The 27,865-nt window shown below is 41.3% G+C and overlaps 1 protein-coding gene and 1 long non-coding RNA gene across 10 annotated transcripts in view; both read left to right on the forward strand.

The window, feature by feature from the left end:
• The window catches only part of PPFIBP2 (PPFIA binding protein 2), a 106,228-nt gene that overhangs the window by 12,627 nt on the left and 65,736 nt on the right, over positions 1 to 27,865 (forward strand). For 3 of the 9 annotated variants that reach the window (XM_083724893.1, XM_083724909.1, XM_083724912.1), the window contains exons 1-3: positions 3,929 to 4,225; positions 13,072 to 13,169; positions 21,303 to 21,517. In XM_083724893.1, the coding sequence (XP_083581019.1) occupies positions 13,106 to 13,169; positions 21,303 to 21,517 (279 nt within the window). In that variant the 5' untranslated portion in view covers positions 3,929 to 4,225; positions 13,072 to 13,105. Of the gene's footprint in view, positions 1 to 3,928; positions 4,226 to 13,071; positions 13,170 to 21,302; positions 21,518 to 27,865 lie in introns of those variants that run through there. The other 6 variants (XM_083724906.1, XM_083724911.1, XM_083724904.1 and 3 more) reach the window with 4 other exon arrangements.
• On the forward strand, positions 22,969 to 26,915 carry LOC310838731. Its single transcript, XR_014561142.1, has 3 exons — positions 22,969 to 23,039; positions 25,256 to 26,010; positions 26,372 to 26,915. It is a non-coding gene; the product is annotated as an uncharacterized lncRNA (long non-coding RNA).

Raw genomic sequence — 27,865 nt, forward strand, 5'->3', positions numbered from 1 at the left:
GTTGTCTCCCCCTCCCCTCTCTGCCCATGCTAGGACCAAAGGAACTTGTGAGGTAAAGGCTTGTTTGGCATAAGAAAAGTTTCTGGGGGACATAAACCAAGAGAAGAAAAGATAATCGGTCAAGTAAGCATTGGCCGTGAACAACTGTAGGAAATAAATTCAAGCAGTAGCATCGTCTTAAATGAAAGGTGCAAAATGTACAGCTAGTTCCTGGGTTTCCCAGAAGACTTCCTTGGAGCGGTTCATGAATAGAAATTTTTTTAGAGAAAAGAGGGGAAAGGTGTTGCTGATGAAGGAAGCTGTCTTCAGTTTATTGAATTCATTCATATTTTTAATTTTTATAGAGAGAGATGTTTACAAACTTAAAAGAGACACAAGAAAGGGGAGTAGAGGAGAAAGGTAAGGAGTGGATGTCCTTACCAAGGATGCCAAAACAGATGGGCTGAGTTGTAAACAGGCATTTATATTCAGTTAGGGCCACAAGCACACCAGCTTGCCCTGCAAGCCTTGTTTTCTGGCTGGCCAGACTGTACTTCCTTCAGCTTCAGGTCAAGAGCAACTGTTGGTTGGCATGGAGTATTCTTCTTTCTGGCAGGGAGGGGAGAAACTCGCTGCGGTGTAATCTCCAAGAGTGACCCTTGGCACTTTGAAATGGTCTTACAGGTGATGTCCTTGTGGATGAAAGACACCCAAGCGCTATACTTTTACAAAGGGATGTTTCTGAGCAGAAAGAGACTCCCCTCACCCCCCCCCATGAAAGGGCCACATGTCTTCTATATAAGAAGAAGATGAGTCTCCATAATAAAGGATTGAGTTGCGGAACAGGTCACTGGACTGGCATATTTTTTCAGCTGGATAATATTTTGTATAAGAATTTTCCCTATACAATTAAGGACCTAACTAAGCAACTTGCATTTTGAATGATGGGACTGGATTTTTGTTTCTATTATTCTTCCTTTTTCTCTCTCTGTGTGTGTGTGTCACAGGTGAGTATCTATGGTGATGATTTTTGAATGTTTTGCTTTCCAAATCTGTCTTTTAGAGCACAGCTTCAGTCTTTCATAATTTTGACCGTTTCAAAGGAGTGTTGAAGGTTCTGCCTTTATCTCATGTTAATGTACCTTCAATAATTTTTGCTGAAGTAATAATTCTTAAAGATCTACCCCTGGATCATTATTCTCCATTTCCTTCACAAATGATAGATGAAAGATCAGATAGTTGTTTGGTTTTTTTAGGAAATGATTCAACCTGGTGTTTTGCCTGAAATCAAGACTAGATAATCTAATGCTTCCTGACAGTAGTTTTGGGTACATCGTGGGCAATGGAAGGCAATGATTCTCAGATTTATCTCTGATGGTGCTTCCTCTCTGTTGAGGTATCGTGATGGGCGTAACACATTTTCTAGGTTGTCGTCATGCTACTTTTATAGAATCATAGAATGTTGCAGTCTGTAGTGTAATATGGATTATACTTGTCCCCAAAATGCAGAAAGCTATTAATGTAGATCTGGATCCCAAAGGGGCTTTGCAGCGCCTTCTCTAGTCTAGCCCCATTGTTTTATTTTTGCTTAATTAAAACAAAATTCTTTAAATTTCTAAGTTATATGCAAGTTAACATTTTTCGGTTTTGTTAGAAGGACCTTGAGCAGTGGGAAGAGGCGTAGCTCACTATTAATAGCAAAATACTGTATCCCAGGTTCAAGCCTGACTTCTGCAGACAGTGCTAGGAAAGACTCCGGTCACTGGGAAATAGATTCACTGGCAGTTGGTGAACACTCACCTTCCCCACCCTCTGATCCCAGATGCTGTTGGACTACAGCTCTCATCATTCCCTGAGCACTTACTGGGGATGATGGGCATCATAGTCCAACAACACCTGAGGACTCAAGGTTAGGGAAGCCTGGTGTAGACTGAGATAGATGGAGCAATGGTCTGACTTGGTGCAAGACAGCTATCGTTCTCTGATATGGGTGCATGTCTTTTGTTCGCACAATGTGTTAAGTCACCTTCCTCACTTGGGACAAGGATACTGAAGGACTGCTCATCTTTACATGTGCTTGCAGATACACTAAGATCTTCCTTATTCCATACGTTTCTCTTTTATGTTCTCATTTTGACCATCTTGATTTATTGTAAATTTAACTTTTTGTAGGCCTCTTTGGGGGGTGTTTGCAAGATGGAGCCCTGCAGCAGCTGCTACTTAATTTTTTATTTATTTATTTACTTAAGGGAGAGGAGCGGTGTTGAAAGCATAGGTGGAATTCAGCATAGTGCTAAGTGGGGTTTGTTTACATGACAAGTTCTCCCCTTTCTCCCCCCCCCACCTGACACAGCACCTAAACCTGTTTTGTGGGTTTCCACAACCTTCCAGAGCAGATTTGCATGGGGCAGGTTGTGGGGCAGGTGGGGAGACAGGTTGTGCGAGCACAACTTAGTTGAATCCTGCCCCAAATGTTTAACCCCCATTGTGTTTAGTTTGGCCTTTCTTAAAGATCCTGACTAGAGCTCTTCGAGCAAACAAACGAAGAAATCATGTAACTAAAATTTGTTGTTTACTTCATCTACAGTGTGGTTGGTGCTGCTGATCCTAATATATATATGTTATATATGCTTTTATTGGTGCACATTGTGTACATTAAAGTGTATCAGTATCTCCTGCGAGCATAACACAGTGGAAGATCTCCGATGGCTAAGAACTTCAGGCATGTCAGGCATGCTGTTGATAAACTGCTCTATATATAAACAAAAGCATTCCAGTGTTCCGCATGTCATGACATCTGATATGACAGACTATTTGCGTCGCCCTCAACACTTCATGATTTTTTCAGGCGCTTCTCTTCATGCACCCTTCCTGGCTTTCCTGTGCGTCTGATCCTGCACCATGGGAGAAACCAAGGCTCTCTCCCGCCCCACTGAATGGAACAAAGTGGCCCTTTAGCAGACTTAAACTTTGTGCAGGGTTTAGGCAAATGTATCTGTAACTCTTCCATGCATGTTGAGTCACTGTTATTGAAGACATGCCATTTGAATCTTCTCTCTTTGGGAACTGTAGTGTCTGAAGCGCAAATAGGCGACTGCTTGGTGATATCGGCTTGAGAAATAATTTCTATTTGCTTTCTTTGTGAAACAATAGCTTCTTGGCGCCTAAAGTTTAATCCTGAAATATTACCGCTGGAGCTGCTGGCAAGAGCCATCTTTAGGCTGCCTTCTGTCTAACACTTTCTGTAATAAGATTCTTGCTACATTTTTTTTCTAAAGCACGTATATTTCTCTCTCCACAAGGACAGATCTTTTGATATTCTGCTGGGATTCTTCCTGGAAAGAGGAAGCGGAGGGGAAAGTGGCACCTGATCTGTTTTCTTCCACTTGAGATGCTGAGACAACAAGTCCCCCCCCCCCAAACTGGAAAACTCTCTCATATTAAAAGGTGACAGCCAGGTGGCTGCTGAACTCCCAGGTCTGATGGTATCGCTGCAAACATACAATACACGGATGCATAATTAATACATGGGTAGTGTGCATGTTTGCTAGGACCATCAAAAGGTTTACAGGCTTCCCCTTTCTCAACAATGTGCAAGCTTTCTCATGTCAGTAATAATTTTACCAGGTCTGTGACTGTATAATGCTCTTTGCATCATGTAAGTGATAAGATGGGTAAACATACTATTGCTTGTTCGCTGCTAATGCATGAGGAAGCCAAATGCCTTCAGAACCAGTTTTTTTAAAAAAAACCGTTGGGGTTGGAGGGAAGCAGTGCCAAACAGTTGTATAATTTTACAAAGGTAGGTTTCTCTTGGAGGATGAATGCATTTGTTTAGGCATTCTGTCATTTTGAAATCTTGGCATTTCAAGGAACCTATCAGTCACATCTCCCCACCTCCTTTCTTCTACTGCGTCCTTTTCCCATACTGTATGTTGCATGTAGCTGGGCAAATGGTACTCTGTGGAACCGGCAGCTGATCGTTCTGACAGGTCTCCTTAGTGGGAAAGCTGTTGAGTGATTATGATAAAATGGATCACATCATTTTGTTTGTGGGCTGGGCTTTGAATTATTGTAAGCATTTCACGTGTGGGTTGGGCTTTTATTACAAGCATGTGGCTTAGGGGTGGTGGTTGTGAATGAAAGCTGTCGTCGTTTGCTTTGCACCGAAGCTGTGATTAGTAGCAATGAGATTTCTCTTGGGCAACAGCCCAAGTGAGCGTTCCTCCCTTGGCGACTGGTAAAGGTAAGGTTTTTTGTGACAGGTTTCATAAGCTTTTATGGGTTTAATCAGCTTGTATTGTAATAAATGTGTTAAGGTGTCACTTTTGCTACAAAAGTCCAGTTTGGTTACTACTCTGCAAATTGAATAGGAAAGGTTTCCTTTCCCTCTCCTCCTAGAATTGGGTTAAAATTACCCTCAAACTATGTTTCATCTTCTGCAGATTTCTTCCTTTTTCTCTAACAATTGACATGTTGACTTTGCCCTTTGATTTTGTGTGTGTGTGTGTGTTGCCAGATGGGAGTAGAAACTGTATTTAAATTATTTTTGGTGGTGACGAGAGTGAACGCTCAGGGATATCCAATCAAACCTCTGCTTTTCTATGAGCTCATGAGGTAGCTTAAGCATTGCTACTGCTCCATGAGCATCAGCCCCCCATTTGCAAGATGGGGATAATATTTATATGCCTCCTATAGGGCTGTTGTAAGCATCAATGGTCATAATGCATGCAAAGTGTTCTAAAAGTGCTCAGTGGTCTAGTTTTCAATACTGTCTTGATGGTTTATGTTTCATGTCACACAGATCGTTACTTAGATTCCAGACAATGTTGGAAAGCAGATAAGGTCTCAGGTCAGTTGTGTGGACTTTCAAGCTCCTCTGACAAAAAGCAGGTGTTCTTTTCTTAGACAGGTACAGATAGATGCATTTGTGTGTGTTTGTGGCTGAAAGATTAGTGATTTCCCCCCCTCCCCACCCCTCACTGATAGATTCAATTCTGATGCCAGTGGATTGATAGCATGTTTTAGTGAAGAACACACAGGAGAGGCATGTGTTGAGTTAAAAACTTCGACTTGAAGTTAGGCAAATTGAAGGGAGTGTCTGGGAAAAACTGACTCGCCTAAAGCTGTGGTAACAGGTATGACTAGAAAAAGATGCCGAGCCAGTAATATTACCTTATTAATCTGGAGCCGAATGCACAGTACTGTTGGTTGCATTTTTAAAGAGTTATATCTGCTTCTATGTTTTCAGTTAAATTCAAAAGGATGAGGTGATTCTCCCCTCTCCTCCGTATTGGGGGAAGGAAAATTAGCTTCAGAACACATCTGCTTGCACTGTTCTGAGCGAGGTAAATGTATGACATGGGTTCTGAAAGGCAGAGGGTGCAGCAGGTGAACTGTGTGCTACATTGGCTGCATGAGGTTTTTCTTCTCCTTAGATCGAAGGGTTGCAGCTGCTGACTATGTGGGTTGGAGGCCTGTGTGCCCCATCACAAGCCTCTCCAAAACAGGTTTTAAGGCATTGAAAGAAATCCTGCCTCCTCCGCCCTGCCAAACAACACAATAATTTGCATGCCCTTGCACAACCACAGTGGCAACCTCTTTTTGTAGATTGGCTTTTATTTATGTGGTCTTCATAAATAGCACCGTTGTGGATCACTAAAATCACATCGCTTCATTAGAGTGTGGTGCTGATAACACCAGGGTTGCAGCTTTGACCCCCGTATGGGACAGCTGCAGATTTCTGCATTGCAGGGAGTCAGTCTAGAGCAGGGGTAGTCAACCTTTTTATACCTACCGCCCACTAATGCATCTTTCTTGATGGTAAAATTTCCTTACCGCCCACCAGTGCTCTATGGAAGGAGGATTCAGCTTGTGCCGCAGAACCCCCTACCGCCCACCTAGAATCCTGAAACGCCCACTAGTGGGCAGTAGGGACCAGGTTGACAACCCCTGGATGGACTAGATGGTCCTAAGGGTCTCTTCCAGTTCTATGCTTCATGCAACTGTGGTGAGCTTGTTCTTGTTGAGATATGTGGGGGAGGGCTTCTGTTTGGTTTTTTGTACCCCTTTCTCCCACCCATGTGGCAAGTAGCTTCAGCCCCCTAGTTCATGTAGCGAACAGCTTCCTTACAGCACCACCTGATTTTCGGAATGTATGCTGTACACTTGCATCCTACTAGCTCATGGGAAACACTGCTGGTAAATGATTTCTAAGTATAGCACAAAGATTCCCAAATGTAAGTTGCATATGACCAGTGCAAAGAGAATGCTGCTGTTGAGGCTACCACAGATGTTTGTGCACTTAATAATAATATTTATATGCCACCTATCTGACTGGGTTGCCCCAGCCACTCTGGGCAGCTTCCAGCAAATTAAAACACCAAACATCATACAGTGGTGCCCCGCAAGACGAACGCCTCGCAAGACGAAAAACCCGCTAGACGAAAGGGTTTTTCTGTTTTGGAGGCGCTTCGCAAAACGAATTTCCCTATGGGGTTGCTTCACAAGACGAAAAAATCTTGCGTCCCCCAGCGTTTTTTTTTTTTGCTTTTTTGCCCTTTTCCTAAGCCGCTAAGCCGCTTATCAGCTGTTCCGCTGATAAGCCGCTTAACAGCTGATCGCTGGAAGCCGCTTGACAGCTCTAGCACTAATTTGCTAAGCTGTCAATGGGCTTGCTTCGCAAGACGAAAAAACCGCTAGACGAAGAGAATCGCGGAACGGATTAATTTCGTCTAGCGAGGCACCACTGTACATTTAAAAGCTTCCCTCAAAAAGACTGCCTTCAGATGTGTTCTTTCCTCTCCCTCACTGATTGTGAATTCCTTTTATTTTACAAGCACAAGAATGGCTAGCATATGATATTAGCATCATTTATAAGCATTTCATATGTGCTAGGTGCTGTACAGAAGGGTGTTGTTGTTTTTAACAGTCTAAAAACATCTGAATTGTGCTCAGCTTCAACCAATGTCCTGGCAATATGAAATTAAATATTAAATAAATTAAAGCAAGGAAAACTGTTTGTTTCTCATCACTTTGCAATTAAATAACCTGATCTTAAATGCTTACTCAGTGCTTCAGAAGTGTGTGACAAAAAGTTATGAGACAACACAAAAAATATTCAGTCTTGTTTCTTGCTCTTCTAAAGTTGAGGAATCCTGAAACTACATAAGGTTGAAAAAGTTACAAAGTGCTTTTTCACTCCGCAGAGACAGGTGACAGTCTTCCCAATCCATTCATCTGCCCCACATGTTGGGATTTTGAAACACTGTCTCCTTCTAGTCATTAACCGCTGGGTTTTCTAGCATTCAGGTTCTTTCTCTAGGCAATATGAAGTTGCTACATATCCCATGGAAAGTAATTGTTAACAAGCTGCAGCAGGAACACCCTTTGCATAACTAACTTTCCTACAGGGGAAACTTATCTGCATTAATTGGAAAGGTGGATCCTTGCAGGCACTATGCAGTTCTGCCCAAATAAACAGGTTTCATTCAGATTAATATTCTCTGAGGAATGTAAAACTGAGACATGTTTTGTCATAGCAAGCTTGAAAAGTGATGATTTCTGGTCTCTAAGTGTGTTTCTGAGCACGGTTCAAACTCTAAGCACTGCTTGTTACCAATTAAACCCTATATGATTTGGATCCAGGATACTTGAACTCCCATGACTCTGCCAACCAATTAGGATCTTCTGAAAGAATTGGGTCCTGTGTGGAAGCAAACTTAGGCTAGAAGCCTTCAGCTGCGCTTCTAGATTTTTATATGAAAGGATTCCTTCCCTACTTTATCACAAGAGCCTCTCCCCCATATGAAGTGGTATAGCCCAAATCAGATCCTTCCTCAATGAGAACTAGTCAACTGTTACTATTTTAAAAAGATTATGATGCTGCCATTCCCAAATGAGCTTCGGGTGCAGAGTCAATTTTATAGGCACTGGAAATAGGCTGTGATGCTGCTAGCATCTAGGTAACTCTAATTTTGGAGATTCCGAACATGGCTTCAGTGTTTAGGTGAAGTTGTTCCTGTCAGGCCACCCAATTAAGGGCAATCTTGTTACATCAAACCATAGAGAGATTTCTCTATGGTTCATCAATTTAGCAATCTGAATCAGCATAGGGTGCTGGGGTGGTTGGTTTCATGAAATAATGGGTAATCGGGGAGGGATGGTCTACTTTTTCTAAGACTGTTTTGGCATTTCTGGCTAGCAGTTACTATGCCTAACAAGGGAGTCAGCTAGAATGGTAAAGAAAAAGCGATTTATATGTGTTGTTTTCCCTGTTTATATTTACAATGTTTTTCACTGAAACGCTTCTTTGTGTCTAGATCCAGCCAAGAAATGTGGGGAGATCCTTTTTGGATAAATCCCTGGAGAGAATGCAACATAAATGCTTAGTTCCAGTTACAGATAGGTAGCCGTGTTGGTCTGCCATAGTCAAAACAAAAAAAATTCCTTCCAGTAGCACCTTAAAGACCAACTAAGTTAGTTCTTGGTATGAGCTTTCGTGTGCATGCATGTGTATCTGAAGAAGTGTGCATGCACACGAAATCTCATACCAAAAACTAACTTAGTTGGTCTTTAAGGTGCTACTGGAAGGAATAAATGCTTAGATTCTAGATGAGGAGAACTAAACCCACAAACCAGTGACCGGAATCAATATAGGATAGCTTCCTGTGTTCCCATGTTAGAGTAGACATCGGAGTTTTCTGACTGATAATGAAGTGTTCAGGAGCATTTAGGAAAAGTCTTACATAAGCATCGTTTCTTAAATGAGTATAGATTGCTTCTTGATGAAGAGGAAGGGAAGAAAGTGTAGCAAAGTAACATTAATTATTAGAATGCACATCTACAGGAGATGCAAGACCCTTTAAAAATATTATTTCAGCCCCTATTCTTTAAGAGAAAGCTACAAACTTAGTTTCAGTCTTGGTTTCTAAAATGAACTTCAAATCTGCTTGTGGGCAGCAGTCTTAAAACAAGAGGTTCTGTTTAGGAATGTCAGACCTCCGGCCAAAATCATTTTGCTGGCTCCACCACCTGAAGAGCTCTCAGAATCTGGGTTGAACAAGTCTGGGGGAGCCGAAAAACATCAAAGAACTCCAGTTAGCTATTGGCAGGTGCTGTGAACTGAAATATGTGAAGCTATTAAAACAAGGTTTTAGAGAGCATGCATGTAACTATACAACAAAATCTGCATTGATATATATATATTTTAAGAAAATAAATCAGTGGTCAGATTGTTCAGTTCAGCACATTCTCTTTTTAAACATTACTTTTCATCCTTTTGGAAAGTAAAAGAGAAACTAAAAGAAGGCGGTAACATGCTGAAGTTCTAGTGGAGGCATGTCCAAAGCCCGTTTTGAGGGCCTAATCCGGCCTGCCGGTCGATTTAACCCGGTTGGTTCCCGCAGCAGTATATGTCCTGGGGTAAAATTGTAAAAAAAAAGCTCAACAACTTCAATCCTAACAAAAGCATGTTCACTTCATCAAATCTGGCCCTCTTTGGAAAACGTTTGGGCACCCCTGTTCTAGTGCAACTGGCAGAAATGTATGTAAGATAAGGGCAAGGGCAGAAAGCTCCCCACAGCTGCTCCCAGTAGCCACTAGTAAGTACCTGCTCTCTAACATATCATTGCACAATACCCCAATCTCTGAGAGGTGCAAGATTCCAGGGGTTCTAGGTGCTTACTCAGAGTTCAGTTTCCTCAGAATGAGGGACAGTGAAGACTGTGGTGACTTTATGATATATGACTTATTTACTCATATATACAAACTGAGCTTATGGTGTAGGGGCTCACAGCATTAACAGCCCTAGAGGGTATTTCTTCTCCCATAGCTACAGCCTCATAGTCAAGCAGAGATCAGGCATGTCCTTCTAACTAGCCCCCCCCCACCTCACATCTTCTGTCTGGCACAGAGCCACTTCCTTTGTTACCTTAATGGCCCATACTTACAGAGTCATTACCAAGAAACTTTATTTGGCTATTTCAACAATTTGAATCCTTGCTTTAGATTTTAACCCTTGCTGGATCCAGGAATTAGTAGGGACTCAGGCATACAGCTGTATTTACACTCTGAACAAAGCTGGGTGCATGGGAAGGTATTTTGTATAGGGCTCTTCCTTTGTCATGCTGATTCCATAGTTTCCATAGAGTAACATAAATATGTAGTAATTTTGTTTTTTCAAATATTTGTAGAGGTATCAAGCTTTCAGGAGTACTGTATATTGTTACACTAGGAAGAATTTCAATTAAAAATAACAACTTTTGATTGGTCAAGGAAAATGGACTGTGGAATAGAGAATTGGATTGGATTGGGCATCTAGACCTTTTTCATGAAGCAGAATCATCTAGCAAGAAAGAAATGCCATTTTTTAAAAAATATGGGAAAAGTCACATGATACAGTTCTGTTAGTTTGCCTTTTATGTTTAATGCTGTGTAAAATATTCACAGAGTTCTATGGAAGGTTAAAGGATAACTTCAGAGACATAATTCCTGAGGGGTAGCCGGTTGGAACAAAAATCAACCAAGAGTTCTTTAACATCTTTTAACTGTTGATTTTTTGGGAGGGGGGAATAGACTCTCATGAGAGGTGGTGAACTCTCCTTCTGGGAGGTTTTTAAGCAGAGGTTGGGTGCCCATTTGTCATGGATGCTGTAGTTGAGATGCCTTCATTGCGAGGGATTGGACTAGATGACCCCCCCATCCTCCTTCCAACTCTCGGATTCTGTGATTCTGTTGTGTTCTAAGCTGTTTTGTATTGCATTCCTGTTTTTCAAGCTGCAAAGGGGAGCTACTAGCTTCAGGACTGGGTTAGGCTTGTGAAACTCCCTGACCTGCTCTATGGTGTCTCTCTCACCCACTCTGCCCCTTCTCTTCTTCAGCCCCACCACTTAACTTTGCTGCTTACTTCTGAGGCTTCCCTCACGCCTCCATTTACTCTCTCTCACCTGTGTGGATGCGTGTTGAGAAAATGGTGTCAGTTTCACTTATGCCACTTTCCTTCACTTGTCCCCCTTCTGTGTTATCCTAAAAAACAGACAAACCAGGCAAGGTTGGACCTTTAACGGAAAGCATTCTTTCTGCTTTCTTACTTTTTTTTGTAAATAAATTTTTATTGGTTTTACAATTTCAAATGAATGAGAAATACGAAATATCCAACATGAAGTATAAGAACTAAAATAAAAAAATAAAAAGCATCATTTCGGAGGTTCTCTTTAACCTTCTGACTTCCCTCCATTTCCTTTCCTGGTTCATTGAATATATATATTTTCTGCATAATTATACTTAAACCTCTTTTTTCTTATCCTTATTATTTTATCCTAATTACATACAATCAATTTTTATTGTTTCAGTTCAAATTTCCTTCCATAAACTTTACCTTATTTTAATTACAGTGGTACCTCGGGTTACAAACACTTCGGGTTACAGACTCTGCTAACCCGGAAGTAGTACCTCAGGTTAAGAACTTTACCTCAGGATGAGAACAGAAATCGTGTGGTGGCAACAGGCAGCCCCATTAGCTAAAGTGGTACCTCAGGTTAAGAACAGTGTCAGGTTAAGAGTGGACCTCTGGAACAAATTAAGTTCGTAACCCAAGGTACCACTGTACTTGCAAGTGTTTAGTCAAAGCCTGCCAATGTTTCTACTTGTTTACAATATTTTTGCACATATACAATAAATGCCTCCCATTCTTTTTTAAATCTCCGTGTCATTGTCTCTGAGCTTTTCTGTAAGTTTTGCCATTTCTGCATAGTCCATCATTTTCAATTGCCATTCTTCTATTGCTGGTATCTTATCTTCCTTCCACCTTTGGGCTGATAGGATCCGGGCTGCTGTTGTTGCTTACATAAACAGTTTTTTCTTTTCCTTCAGGATTTGGTTTTCTGTTATTCCTAGTAAAAAATGCTTCTGGTAGCATTCCTTCTGCTTAATGGCCTTCCTATCCAGTAGGGCTTGGGGGCAAGTATTTTTTTTATTTTTTTTAAAAGGTTCCTGTACTGAATTGTTTTCACTACTCAGAAGTGCCCAATTTGTATTTAAATTTCCTCTATTTTTAGTAACTTCGGGTCTTCCCAGAGCGGGGCTTAACCTTGTTAAAGATACTGCAAATGGGCTGCTGGCAACAGTTGTTTAAGAAAAATACTGGATTTCTGGGGTGCAGGTGGTTTTTATAATAATGGTGTCATGTGGATTTGTTGTATTATATTTGTCATTTGTTGTATTACATTGCCTTTTTAAAAAAGTTCAAGGTGGTTAACAGTTTAAATTATTTGATTGAACTGTTTCCCTCTACAGAAATTTTAGAAATAAGTTGGGAATGGGGGCAGGTAGCCCTAGCAGTTTCTTAATTTTTTAAATTGTTTGTCAGGATGTTCATGTGTAGAGTCAAAAAGCACTTTCCCAGCCTTGTAGATTAGTTCATGGTGCATTCGGATTTCTACAGCAGTATCCTTAGAAAACTTTTAAAATTTGCATAAAAGGGAGTTCCCCAGCATTTGTAAGATGAAAATTTGCTGGGATATTTAACAATCTGAGAGCAGGAGGATCTGCAGCTCTGTGATTGGCCCATGTAGATTTGGCTCTGTAGCTCTTCCAGGTGATGATACTGGTTGTCAGTTTTACTAAGGGATATATGGCACTGCTTTTATTCTTATATAGTTGTGGTGAGATGTGGATTACAGTGGTACCTCAGGTGACATACGCTTCAGGTTACAGACTCTGCTAACCCAGAAATAGTACCTCGGGTTAAGAACTTTGCTTCAGGATGAGAACAGAAATCGTGTTCCGGCGGCAGCAGGAGGCCCCATTAGCTAAAGTGGTGCTTCAGGTTAAGAACAGGCTCAGGTTAAGAACGGACCTCTGGAACGAATTAAGTACTTAACCCGAGGTACCACTGTACTCAGGATCTTTGTTCCCACTTAAAAATGGAAGGGTAAGAACTACTAATTTCACCTCAGTCAGTGACACAAATAAAATTGCTCCTAAAAATGTGCTGCTCTTTGTCGGCAGTTGGTTAAGCTAATATGTTAGAATTGATGGCAGAGTGATGTTGATGTAATCTGATAAGGTGAACTTTCTCTCCCTCCTTTTTAGACCAAGAAAACAAGGCCTGAAGAAGCTAGAAAACATGGCTTCTGATGCTAGCCATATGCTCGAAGCTGCTCTAGAGCAAATGGATGATATCATTGCAGGTATTGTAATTGATTATTTTTAGTCTGCCCAACAGCAAACATGCCCACAAATCCATTTAATATGTGTGGTAATAATGAAGAGTTCACTGTTCAGGAGAAATTCTGTATTTCTGTTTGTGCGGGTCTTTCTAAGGCATCTTTTGGAAGTTTGCAATGGGCAATACCCAAGCTGGCGAGTGCAGATTTCTGCTTGCTTGACAGGGTATCTTCTTCCTCATGTCTCCCTGTAGCCTTCTCCCAAATGTCCCAATCGCCCTTTCAAGTTGGCACCTCTGGCCCTAACTCTTCCCCTATGAAGAATTTCACCGCACGCCACTGTTTGCTAGGCATGCAAACAGGATAGGGATGAGATTGTAGACTGAAGTTACAGAGGCACTCATGGCTTATCGCCTCAGAGGTAAACATTGTATTCCCATGTGTGGTGCAGAGAAGTGGATCATCGTTCTTTTTAAGCGCTTTATTTTTGTTCCCGCCCCCAATTCAGTTTTCCACTCTTAGTTGTCCTGCCAGTTCTGGCAAAACTGTTCAGGAGATAGCAAATAGAATGAATGAAAATCAGAGGTGTGAGGCGTTTGTCTGGAAAATTTAGAAACTGGCTGTAATGTTGAATAGGTTTTACCCTGCCTTTTTGAGAGAGCATCTGAACCACCTCATTATCCATAACCCTGCAGTGTGTTACTATGCTAACCAGTTGAATAGGAACGTAAATGAAAGTAGCCTTAAGTTTAACAGGGCAATCTTGTTCAAGTCTGCTCTAAGACAAGTCCTATTAAGTTCAATGGGACTCCCAGGTAAATGTGTGCACAGGGTGTAGCCTAAATCTCATGAGCACATCTCAATAATGTTGGCTTATGGGTAACAGTTTTGGCAAAAGTAACGGTGAGGCTTATGCAAAACAAAAAAAATTCCTTCCAGTAGCACCTTAAAGACCAACTAAGTCAGTTCTTGGTATGAGCTTTCGTGTGCATGCACACTTCTTCAGATACGATTATTTTTAGTATCTGAAGAAGTGTGCATGCACACGAAAGCTCATACCAAGAACTGACTTAGTTGGTCTTTAAGGTGCTACTGGAAGGAATTTTTTTTGTTTTGACTATGGCAGACCAACACGGCTACCTATCTGTAACTGGTGAGGCTTATGGTACCATTCCATGATATTGATCCCTTATTTTGGGGTGCTGCAGCTTCTCAGAACTTGACATCAAATCCCAAGTATATCTTATGTTTGAAACATTGACCCTAACACAAACCATGTAAGATCAGCCCACCAGGCAGTGGGAGTTTCCAGACAGCTTTGCACAGCACCAGGTTTCTATGGAGAGAAGATCCCCATATCACAATGTTTTTCAGTATTCTGCTTGTGTACAGATGACTTTCTGAAGGTCTTATGAGAATGCAGGAGGACCAGTCCTGAAACAACAACATGGTTGCCCTTCTAGCAACTTTTCCCTTTCAAAAACGTGAGCTCAGTTTATTTTTCTTCTCGGATCAAATTCCGAACATTCTTTCAGGTCCCACATGGGCAGGTCAGGTGTTAATTACATTTGAAATGCTTGCATTATAGCACATAGTCCATTCCCCCCTTTTTTTAATTAGGCCAAACCAAGCCTAGGGAAAGAGCCACTTACCTTGGAAGAGCGTCAAAATGTCCCTGTGATAGGGGTGAACATCACCGCACCATCCATAGATATGGATGCCTCAAGGGAAAAAGAGGTGACCTGGTAATTTTAATTGATAATATATAACATTGCATTTGCATTCTGTATGTGATGGACTTGTTCAAGGGCACAATGTAAGTAACTGAAATTGGGCATATTATAGACTGTTTTTCTACTTAAAAAAAGAAGAACAACACTTGGAATGAATCCAGAGCAAGTCAAAATAAAAGCTTTCTTGCTTGCAATTGTGCTCAGTGGAAATTTGATATTACATCTGGAGCGTATGAGGGTAAGACTGTCAGACCAGATCACCAAGTAGAATTGCATTTGACGTGATAAAATTTGACAGATAAGTCAGTGTCTCTAGGCTCTTCTGCTTTGGTACATCTATAATGATAACTGCTCTGAAAATTAAGGATGCTGGATGGTCAGCCTTAGTTAGCTGTCTCTGCCTTGCAAATGCAGAAGAAATTATAATGAGCATGTCCAATCCCTTAACTAACATGTTATGCAAGTGCATTAGCACTGTGAGACCCTGTGCTTGAAACAACCCCATCAAATTGAGTGTGGTAAAATCTCTCTGCACAAATAAAAACAAACAGAAAACCTCAGAGACTGTCTTTTGTCTGTCTTACGTGGATCACCTCACATTGGGAAGCACCACAGAATTATAACTAAGTTAAATATTTAGAAAACTATGCGGATAATCTGTTACCCCCCCCCCACATACACAACATAGATGGCTGCTATAACAGTAAGGGCTTATCCACAATTACCTTTTGCCTTGCCCTTTCCAGGCACAGGTCTGATCTTTAAAGCTCCATGCCTGAGAGCTCTTTCTTTCGCTCCAGAGCTGAAACAGAGCAAACGACAATTTGCAGAAAACCCAAATTGCTGTTTGTTGCACTTCAGCTTTAAAGAGCGGGTATTTATGGGGAAAGCTGCAGAGCGCTTGGACATGGAACTTTAAAGCATGGACAGTGCCTGGGAAGTGTGGAGGAAAGATAGGTGCAGATAAGCCCTAAGGTAGCTAGGGACAAAGCCATTAAACCAGGGATGGAGAACCTCTGGTCCCTAGACATTGTTGGAGCACAGCTCCTATAATCCTTGGCCATTGGCCACAGTGGCTGAGACTGATGAGAGTTGTGAGCCAACAAATCCTGGGGGACCACAAGTTTCCCAGCCCTACATTAAGGACTTTAAACCACATTCCCCAGATGCTTCTTCCAAGTGTGGCTTAATGTAACAAAAAGAACTGATTTGCCTTGGTAGTTCCATCAGTGTTAATGAAATGGAAAAGTTAACTCCATAAATTTGCTCCCAGCAGTACAAAGACAAAGCTTATCCAACTTCTTTAGATTATAATGGAATCTCTGAATTGTATGGCTGTGATACTGCTAAGATCTTCGCTTTGCAATCATTTCTTATGCCTTTGAATATGTGATTCCGCACCCCACCACCCCCAACCTCACAACAGTAATTTGCAGTGCTTGTGAAGAACTGTAGGATGTAGGCAGGAAGGTGGAAACAAATAATTGAGAACTGAGTTCTGGCTGAGGTTTATGGGAGTTGTAGTCTAGCAATACCTGCATGGAGCAGGCTTGCAAAGCTGCCTTATAGCATTGATTGCTGAGTTCCAAGGTGAGATGAGCAGGAAATTGGTGTCCTAACCCTAAATCCATTTGGCATTAGGGCTGATATCTGCCTCTCACAGTTATGCTCTGCCCCCTTCACAGATGAAAGGGTGATTACTACATCCATACAGGACTCATTTGGGGATCAGTGCCTTTAAAAGTTTGAATACATACATGCTCTAGCTCTAATTCCTCTTTTAAGATACTACAGGCTGTTAGGAGTTCAAAGAGCCAATTTCAATTTTCCTCAACCATCCTTCAAACTCTTAATTGCCCTGAGCATTTCATAACAACTGGAGTCCAATGATTATGCTCAGTTCTCCAGGGGCTATTTTGTAGCTTGTTAAAGGCAAAGCAGAATCTCTACAAGGTGGCATGAGTCAAAACAGGAGGCCCTCAAGTGCATATTACCTAGAATTATAACTGTAAGAGAAGTAAAACCTCTAAAACAGTAGAAGACTTGCTGGAGGGGAGGGAATTATAAAACTAGCAGTAACAGAGGCAAAGGGAACCATTGAAAACAGTGTTTACAAGGCTCTCTTCTGCTTAAGTCTTCAGTTCTTCAGTCAAGGCTGGTCTACAGAGTATACTGTCCACAGTGGTTAGAGACTGGACTGTGTTTGGGAAGACTTGGGTTCACATCCCCACTCCGCCATGAAGCTCATTAGGTGATTTTGAGGTAGTCATTACCTCTCAGCCAACCCTATTTCTCAGGGTTTTTGTGAGAATCAATGGGCAGGAAAAATCATACATGCTACCTAAACTTTCTGGATTAAGGGTCTCTTGGTACTGCTTGCTGTTAGGGGTGGCCTTGAAATGGCTTCCCTTAAATGGTTTCCCTGGCATGGAGACTTCCAGTGCCAGGGAAGCCATTTACAGGTCAGGACCATGCTGGTCTTGGGACTCACATAGTCAGGAAGAGCCACGTGATAAAACACGAGGATGCAATTTGAAGCTTGTTGCATGCAGTGAGTGAAAACTGTAGAATGACCATTAGTGTGAGACATTTGCTCATCAGTTTAAGCGTCTTCCTGTATAAATACCAACTTCCATAGCACTTGGAAGTATTTTGTCATTCATTAACCTTTTCAGTCGGTGTAAAGCATTGAACTTTCCCCTCCTCCTGCAGTCAATTTGTTTTTTATTTCAGAAGAGTTATATACTGCTTGGTTGCAATGAAATCTCAATGCAGTTGTAATAAAGTTAAAAAACCCAAACAATAAAGCATTGGTAAAAAAGAGACAGAGAGAGAAAACAGAACTAATTAAAACATTCAACAAATAATGAAAATTACTGAGAAAATGCTATATGGTTACTACTTTGTTAAACCATTACATTAAGCCATTACATTTCGCCCTTCTAACATGCATAGCTTGCTTGCTTGCTTTGGATATCTTTCTGGGTGAATAAATATAAGTGTGAAGGTGAGTTAGGAGCCAAATCAGAGGCAGCAGCTCTGTAACCTATGTTGCCATGTTTATGCTCGGTTGACTAAATGGGAAATGGTATGGTTTAAGTCCTTGCTTGCATTTCTACTTCACTTCTCTTTCTGTGTGCTTCATCGTGAATTCCTCTGCAGGCAATGTCATTTCTCCCCTTCTCCCCCTTCCAGCCAGAAAGTGAAAGGGCTAATATGGCAACCGCAGAAATTTGGGTTAAAAATAACACTGCACAAAAGAATGGCATGTGGCTGGAAGAGAGGGTGTCATGGAGATTGTATTTCCGCCGTCATATGCTGGTGCCAATTCTGCCCACACCCCATAAAAGCAACTCTGGAATATCTCTACCCTGTGGTACTTGGATATTCTCTAATATTCTTCTTTTGCTCTTTTGCTTAAGTCATAGCTACAATCTGAACAAGTAGCATATTAACCTACAAGCAGTTGTGAACAGATCCTGAGCTTCTTTTGAGGTATTCCTATGTGGCAGCTCCCCATTCTGAATTGACAAACCACTTTGAAAACTAACCTTGTTGTGCCACAGCCTAGTGGGCATCAGAGGAAGGGCCTTTTCTGTGGTGCCACCCGTACTATAGAATCACCTTCCTTCTGCCCCTTAAGCAAACAGCCACATTCATGGTGTTTAGGTGTCTTTTAGAAATGCACTTGCTCTTCCAGACCTTCACTGGTGCTTGACATTGAGATGTTATAGTTTTAACTCTCCTCTGTTTGAATGTTTTGATGTGTATTTGACATGGGACAACCTATGAGTGGAACTCTGCTCACAGGAAACTTTCCCTGGGGAAAGCGGGGAGATTATTTCCATCAATTTCCCCCTCCTACCTGCAGCTTCCTATACCCTCTGAAAATCTATTTTGGATGGTTGGGGGGACGCCCTGGAAATCCACATTGAAAATGGGTCCATTCCATATACATACCAACTTATTTGTAAGTTGTAAACTAATCAACATGGATTTCTTGAAATTAAAGAAGCACTCAGTTTTGTTTCTGATTTAAAAAAGGAAATATTAACATCATAAGCCACATTTTAGAGCCTATATTATGAAATACTGATACCCCTGCTCCACTCCCCCTGGCCTCCTCTCCTTTTTCATCTCATCCACCCCTTTGTCTATCCCCTCACAGCTTGCCCAAACCTCCTCTCCCCTCACAGCTCACCCCAAGCTCCACTGCCTCCATAGCTTTCCCCCCACCCCCTTCCTTTCGCAGCTTGCCCCAAACCCCTACCTTTTAAGGGAGGGCTTGGCACTTCATAAAGCGCTTTGCCACAGACAAATGAAGCGCCTCTCCCCTCATTGAACAGTTGACCTAGGCTGCTTGCCACCCACACTGCTCTCCTGCCTGCCAGCATGCTGAAGTTGACCTGGCCATGTGAAGTGCAGCAAGATGACAGCATTACATTTTTAATGTATGTAGGAAGAAATAGGAGCAGGAACCGGCAAGTCACTCCAGTATCCCTGCCAAGAAAACTCCATGGACAAAAACAACAGGCATATAAAAGTTATGACGCTGGAAGATGAGCCCCTCAGGTCAGAAGGCATCCAACATGCTACTGAGGAAGAGCGGAGGACAAGTACAAGTAGATTCCAAGGCAGACCTTTTAACATCACAGTAATCCAAGTTTATGCACCAACTACTGGTGCTGAAGAAACTGAAATTGACCAATTCTATGAAGACTTACAACACCTTCTAGAAATGACACCAAAGAAGGATGTTCTTCTCATTATAGGGGATTGGAATGCTAAAGTAGGGAGTTAAGAGATAAAAGGAACAACTGGCAAGTTTGGCCTTGGAGTTCAAAACAAAGCAGGGCAAAGGCTAATAGAGTTCTGTCAAGAGAACAAGGTGGTCATTACAAATACTCTTTTCCAACAACACAAGAGACGACTCTACACATGGACATCACCAGATGGGCAGCATCGAAATCAGATTGATTATATTCTCTGCAGCCAAAGATGGAGAAGCTCTATACAGTTAGCAAAAACAAGACCTGGAGCTGACTGTGGCTCAGATCATCAGCTTATAGCAAAATTCAAGCTTAAACTGCAAATAGTAGGAAAAACCACTGTGCCAGTAAGATGCAATCTAAATCAAATCCCTTATGAATACACAGTGGAAATGAGGAACAGGTTTAAGGAGTTTTGAGTACAAATGGAGGCGATGATTAGGAAAGCTGTATGTGTAGAGCTCTGGGTTTAAAAGGAGTTGGTCAAATTCTTGGAGGCCAAGGCTTTCAGTGGCTACTAGTCATTAGACCTTTGGCTACTAGTCATTAGACCTTTGGGATCTAAGCTTTAATGCCTCTGAATGCCGGTTGCTTGGGAGCAACAACAGGAGATGGCCCCTGCTTTGGGGCTTCTAAGGGGCATCTGATTTCCCACATTGCATGGAAAGCATTGCTGGACTACATAAGCCTTTTGCCTGATCAACGCAGGCCTGCTCTTGTGTTCTTAAACAGTGATGCCTTGTTCTTTAACATAGCTTTTGACCACTTCTATTTATTTCCAAAGAGTTTTTGTAGAGTGTCTCACATGCACCATCCAATTGAACGGAAGCTTTAGAGAAGCACTGCTTGTTGGAATACAAACACAAAAAAGGTCTCAGTTGGAACCTGACAAAGTAATTATTCAAATGATTACATGTGTGAAATTGCTGGAGGAATTGCAATGTTAAAAGTGGGCTAAAGCAAACTTGTTTGACATTTATGATGGCAGTAAAAATACCCTTGTATTTCCCTGCAAAATTGTAAAATAAATAAATAAATACTTTTTAGTAGTGTGTCCCTGAAAAGATGGTGACACCTAATGGTTTATAGGGGCAATTACAGGTAGCTGGTTTGGATTTTCTATCTTCACTTTTTTCCATAAGACTGAACTTATCTTTGGCATATCCACCCTAAGATTACTATAATTATTGAGTGATTATGATAGGTAAACAAAAATAAAGAGTAATGTTGAGTTGCAGCAGGGGTGGGGGCAGGGGGCAGATCTAAAAATGGGGGTGCAAAATTACAGAAGTTAAGTAAAAAGTTACTTCAGCAAGTTACTCGTGTTTTGAATAACATTTCTGGAAAACTTTTTGAAGCTTAATAGCTTTGTTTTGGACTTTGCCCAATTTGTTCCATTTTCAGGTCATCGTTTGGTTTTGTATGTTTTCAGTGTGCTGTTTTAACAGGTCATAACTGCTCTGGGCAGCATTCAATCAGGTCTGTTGGTGAGTGGAATAGATTATAATGCTCTAAGGATTGGTCACATAGGATAATTTTGGCCTTACTTCCCATCCCCTGTGAATGTTACTAGTATTGTATCTTGTATGTAAAGAACTTATAAGTAACTGGTTCCTCCTAAATTGCTTCTTCGGGTTTTTCTTGTTTTCTTTTAGGTACCAAAGCAGCTGCAGAATATACAAATGGCGTCTATGACATGGTGTCACCTGCTCAGTCAGTGTATTTCGGCACACTACAGATCCTTAATCTTCTGGAAGACTTGAAGCTGGCATTAGAAATGGTCAAGGATCCGCAAGAGAGAGAAGCTTTGCGGAATCAGATACCAGGGACTACAGCAGCATGCATACACGCTTGGCTGGAAGAAAATCTGGTAAGGAGAAACTCAATGTGTCTCTATATTATATTGAGAGACTAAAGACTCGTGCATTGAAATAAGCAGCCACCTAACCAGCAGGTAGTAGTTCCTTTGTACAGGTGCTACTGGCCTTTAGGAGAGATCATAGTGCATTGATTTTCCTAGGTTCAAACCATGATAGCTCTAGTTGAAGAATTTCAGTTTGCAGGACTTATTTATAAAAACAAATTATGCCACTTAATATAATAAGGAACTTTTAGGAGTTTACTTAAAAATACATTAGTCAATAAGATTTCCCAAAAAGTAAAACACAGTTTTATATTGCACATAAAAGTGATTAGTGTACAAAACAGAGGATTAAACATTAAGATTCCATGGGTGGAATTTGACAGTGAGCTAATGCAAATGTTCTGTCAGCACACTTCTGCTTGCCAAATAGAACAAGCTCCTCTCCCGCATGTGCACATATGTAAAGTTGAATGTTGCGCTAAGAATCCTAGCAGCAACATTTTACAACAGCTGTGCTGCCAAACCAGGTGCAAGAGTAACCCCACCTATATCCCCATACAGTAGTCTTAATTGTGAGGTTACCTATGTAATTGTGAGGTTACTGTGGCAAGGCTGTGGGCCTAGGTGTGCACCAGCTGAAGTTGGCAATGGGCACTGTGAACCATTACAGTGCCCACTAGTGTCAGCAATGAATTTAGGAGCACCCCCAAAACTATGCAACTTTCAGATAGATTGCAACCCCGTCCAGAGCTGGTATATAAACAGAAGTCCTAGATCAACCATCTGTAAGGTCAGAATTCCATTGCAGTTATTAGCCCCCATCCAGCCCATGACCTCATCCAGGTACCAGTTTAGGACATACATGGCCTCTGCTTATTTAGATGTTGCAGAGAGATCATCAGCATCCTGGTGGCACCTTGCTCTGAACCTCCTTATCATCAACATCATCATCATCCCCAGTGGGCTTTGCATAATATTGAGGACAACATTGTTCCTGTGGACAAACTGCCATGGACCTGACCTATACAGTGGTACCTCAGATTAAGAACTTAATTCTTTCTGGAGGTCCATTCTTAACCTGGAACTGTTCTTAACCTGAGGTACCACTTTAGCTAATGGCGCCTCCCACTGCTGCCACACTGCCGAAGAACGATTTCTGTTCTCACCCTGAAGCAAAGTTCTTAACCCGAGGTACTATTTCTGAGTTAGCAGAGTCTGTAACCTGAAGCGTCTATAACCTGAAACATCTGTAACCTGAGGTACCACTGTAATAGTCTCTGGATCAGGCCCCATAAGTAGGAGTGAAACAGTAGTAGTCCATGGAGATAGTCCAGGAGGAAGTCAAAACTTCCTGGCAGGAGTAGACAGATGGCGAGTTATGCACAGTCTCAAAGAACACTCTGCTCACCCACTTTGTGACTTCAGAAGAAGCACCTGATTTCAGGATGATATAAGGAGTGTGACACTTCCACTTGCCCACCGCTTATTTCCCAACAGCTCCTTTTCCTCCCAGCCAGGCTTTCTTCCTGTGTCCGAAGACAGATAAAGGGAGAAGAGTGTTCAAAGGAAGGCTAAGGGGAAATGAGTTGTGGGTATGGTGCGATTTCTTCATTTGCCACCTGTCTCTTTTACTGACAGCCCCCCCTCCACTTTCTGTGTGATTGTGCTAGAGGTGGGTCTGACTTTAACAGACAGATCTGCTTCTATCACAGCTAGCATAGCGTAGCTCAAAGACTTTCAGAAATGGTTGCCGCTCAGAGTAGGCAACATAGGATTGGATGGACTGATAAAACATAAGGTAGCACTGCGACATTGACCAATGGCAGGTTTGCAAAATATGTGTATGGAGTCAGCCAATTCTGAACATGATGGTTGATAGTGACATAGCACCAACAACAAACTGTGCAAAAGCAGTTTTGTCAATTTGGCCTCTGACCTAGTTTGGGAAAGAGTTCCTAGAATGCCAGGGAGACTTTGTCTTGCAGGTTAATGTGTCCTGTCGCTTTGGAACAAGTTAATGTGTGCTAGGACTATGGAACACTTTCAGGTTGTTTGTTAGCAAAGTGACCTGGCTTCAGATTGCATGCCTCCAAGGTATTGTATCACAATTAGCAACATAGCACTGGAAACTGGAGACTGATGCAGATTTCTAAACATTTCACTTTGAATGGGCTGTCTGTCTCATCAAGTTGGCTCTTACCATTCAGGGTTTTGCCATCTAAAATAGGACAGTTTGTCTAAAGAAGCTAGATGGCTATACATGGAAGGTCCGCCCCATAGTGGGGATCTGAAAATTTGCCATATGGTGCAAGTCTAGCAGTGCATGTACTATGTTTTTAAAAATAGTTATTTATATTAGATAGCCTTGAAGCATAAATCTTATTTTTTTTCAGTGTTTCCTCTGTAGTAGTCTTATTATTAATTACAAACGCAAAGGTAGGAAACGGGTATTTTATTTGACAGCAGATTTGTTTTGTAATAATCTTACAAGTAAATGAATGCATATGCTGCTAGGAGCTTCCTGCACAGGAAATTGCCCAATATTGAGAAACCACAACACTTCTTTTTCTCTCTCTACTTAATTAATATATGTCAAGTCATGCTAGTTTTGGCTCTCGGTTGTTAAGCATGATTGACTTCATGCACAATTGGCTTCACTATTTTTCATTCTGTGCTAATATTCATTCTATGCTAACTTCTGCTTAACTCCTTGCGAAGCGTGCTCTGGTTGACAAATACCAGGGTTAACATTATTTGATACAATTTGCCCCCAAATGGAAAATTAATCAGCAGAACGCTATCTTTAAAACTCTAAATATTTCTACATAAACCTTTTCTGAGATTACCTTTATCCTCATATATACGCAATATGACACAGTTATCTTTTGGGTGTTAATAAAACGGATTTCTGTACAGTACTTTAAGGTATCTCCAAATATGTTTCCCAGATGTTTCCTATCAATCAAGGTTCTGGTTAGTTTCCTGCATCCACTTCTACAGCTTGAAAAACAAACTTGGAATTCAGTATTAGTGGTTAAGAAGTTTTCCTTCCCAGCTCTTTTTATACATTCATCCAACCGCTACATGTTTAGGGGCAGAATGGAAATAGCACCTTTCCATCTGTACCTTTCATCTGTAGGTCATTAGTTCAAATGTGGTGACAAGCTAGCAGTCTGAAAACCACTGCAATCTGTTTAGTTAGCAAGCGATCTGGAGGTCAAGGTTTCCAGTTGCATTCTTAGTGTTGCATTACAGTTCTTTAAAACTCAAACAGCCTAACTGGCATCCATTGTTCATCTGAATTAGAAATATTACGTACTCAACTTTGTATCTTTAGCAAATATATAGTTCTATCCCATTAATGATTGTGTCTGTGGTGAAAGGTGGGCAATACAACAGCTTCCTGACTGTGGCTCTGCTATTGATTACTCATTCAATGCCCTCAGTTTCTCCTTTTGAGTTCAGTGATCGTAAACTGATACTTCCTGATTAGGCCATGTAGTCTTTCTACAGTCAATGTGTGCTTCTCATCTGACACAAATCCCTTCAAAGCCAATGTGAAGGTGTGCTTTGATGAAAGCAGCGATTCAAGAGAGACTCCACTTCAAGGTTTAGTCCACTTTAAGGTTTTGCACTACCTGTGTTGTCATTCTAAGTCAAGTTATTGTTGCCAGAATGTCTGCTTTGCAAGTAAAATTTCCCTTGTGTGGCTCCGTTTTGTCAGGCTTAAGAATAAACATTCAGGTACCCATTTCACTCAATCATTTTTCTTCTCACAGAAGACAACCCCTCTCCCTTTTTTCTCCATCAGAAAGCAGTTGTGTATGTTTTGGAGTTGGTCCAAATTCTGATGTTCCCAGAGTCTCTGTGATCTGTTGAAAAAATTGTAATACACATATGAAGTGCCCTTAGGAAAGAAACATGCCTCCTTAGATCTTAACATACAATAAAGTCCAATTCACTGGCTTTGGAGAAAGCAATCTTTGTCTTACTTGATACATCCCTTTCAGTAAAAGAATGTCAGTAATGAAAATATGAGTGTTCAGTTTGTTGTCCCTTCTTCTTGCAAGTGCTGGAATTGAGGTATTGAATCTAGAGTTCATACACTGTGCAAATAAGCCTTGTTTGGGAGGAAAGTACAACTTGCTTCTAACCACATTGCCCAGCCCACCACAGATTGGCACTTCTACCAAAAGCGAAAAATGGCTTGCTTGCTTAAATTACAGGCCAGTCCATATTGTCAAAGGCAGTTTTGGCCTCTGAGCCTTTTTTTGTTTGTTTGTTTAAGGGGGGCTGGATGTAGGGTTGTCTCCTAACTAACCTTTTCATGGAGAGAAGACCACCTTCCATTTGTGGACAGTACTGATATCCAGCAGAGGCTTCCCCTGGAGAAAGGATCCAGTGGAATCCCAATCCCCCCTTTCTCCTGCAGCCTCCAGTACAAGGTCCCAACCCTCCAAAGCAGATTTTCAGGAGCCACAGGAAGTTGCAGGGAGAAGGTAAAGGTACCCCTGCCCATCAGGGCCAGTCGTGTCCGACTCTAGGGTTGCGCGCTCATCTCGCTCAAAAGGCCGTGAGCCGGCGCTGTCCGAAGACACTTCCGGGTCACATGGCCAGCGTGACAAAGCTGCATCTGGTGAACCAGTGCAGCACACAGAAACGCTGTTTACCTTCCCGCTATAAAGCGGTCCCTATTTATCTACTTGCACTTAGGGGTGCTTTCGAACTGCTAGGTTGGCAGCAGCTGGGACCAAACGATGGGAGCTCACCCCGCCGCGGGGATTTGAACTGCCGACCTTACAATCAGCAAGTCCTAGGCACTGAGGTTTTACCCACAGCGCCACCCGTTGCAGGGAGAAGGAAGAATGGACAAAAGTCCCCTCTTTTCCCTGACGACAGTATCCCAAGAGCAAAGTTACATACAGGGGATTTTGGATCAAAGCTCTACATTTCAGGAGTCTAGCCTAAAGCTTTGCCAAATCGATTTGTCCAGTTACCAGTCTTTTGAGTTTAAGTAGGTTAGGCATTTCAGGGGTCTCTTGAACATCTGTAGTTCAGATGTTACTGAACTACAACTCCCATCACACCTACCTAGGGCTGACAACCACCTTCAATGGGTCACAAGTTCCCCTATCCCTGTTTTTAATGAGGTTCGTATTCATTAACTTATTGCAAGCTGCTTTGTGAAGGCTTGTATTAAGATGGTATATGTAAGTAAATAAACATGTAAGTAAATACATGTCAGTAAATAAACTGCAGAGAGGTGCTGGAACCTCCAAAAAAATAAAATAAAAGATCTAGAATTAAAAACCTACTGTGGACATAATCTTGTTTTTTGTGGTTTCTGTTTGATGGAATGAGAAAAAAAATGAAGTGTTTCTTTTACAAAATATGGAGGACTGGATGCACAGCATTTATTTCAAACAGCAATCTGGGTAACTGTGCCAAATAGTTTTCCTTCCGAACAAGAATAGGAAGTTGACAGTATCTGTTTATGCAACACTTTGAGCTATATTATAATGTTGTATGGCATCAAAGTATTAAGTCATTGTATCCAAATGTATTCATATGTGAAAACACTGTCTGTGTCTCTGTTTCTGTGTGTGTGCTCACTCAATAACACTTATCTCTGGGAATACTTTAGGCTTCTAAACAACAGAACACAGGCTGAGATAATTATTGGTTACTTGCTGATATTGGATACAATGACATAATTATTTGCTAAATATTTTAGCAGTGAGGGATCACAAAGTGGGTAGTAATCTTAACATTAAAAATTATACACTAAACCATTATTGGCATGGTCTGCTGAACTATACACTAGTGGAAACTTTTGGGGAAAGTTGTATTTCTAAGGTTTGATGGCTCATAACAGCACTCTTTTTTAGAATAACACCACAAAATAATACCATAAAATTATATACCATTAGAAAGATAATTTAATGCAGAATATGATGCAACAAATTCTGCCGAAGTATCTTTATTCTATCAAATGTTATTGCCTAATAACTCAAAAAAGAAAGCATAGCTGCCTTATGTAAGAAGTGGATTTCCATAACTGAAAACTGACCTAGAACAAACAGAGTGAAAAGCGTTGGTTGGTCATCTAGAAAGCGATGTAACATCTAACCTGAATCCAGAAAATCTGTGAATCTGATTAAAGAAGCAACCAATGAATAAAGCACAATTGACAGATGCAAAATCCTTGGTTCACTCCTTGGGACACCATTGTAGGGCTGTAATTGCGGCAAAATATATCCATACAAAGTACTAACAGAAATTATGAGAAGCTATGCAATACTGTACTTTTTATCAAGGTTTTCTGTGTATAACTTCTTTATTTGGCTATACCTT

Source organism: Podarcis gaigeae (genome assembly GCF_964106915.1).
Source record: "Podarcis gaigeae genome assembly, chromosome: 1".
Lineage (NCBI taxonomy): Eukaryota > Metazoa > Chordata > Lepidosauria > Squamata > Lacertidae > Podarcis > Podarcis gaigeae.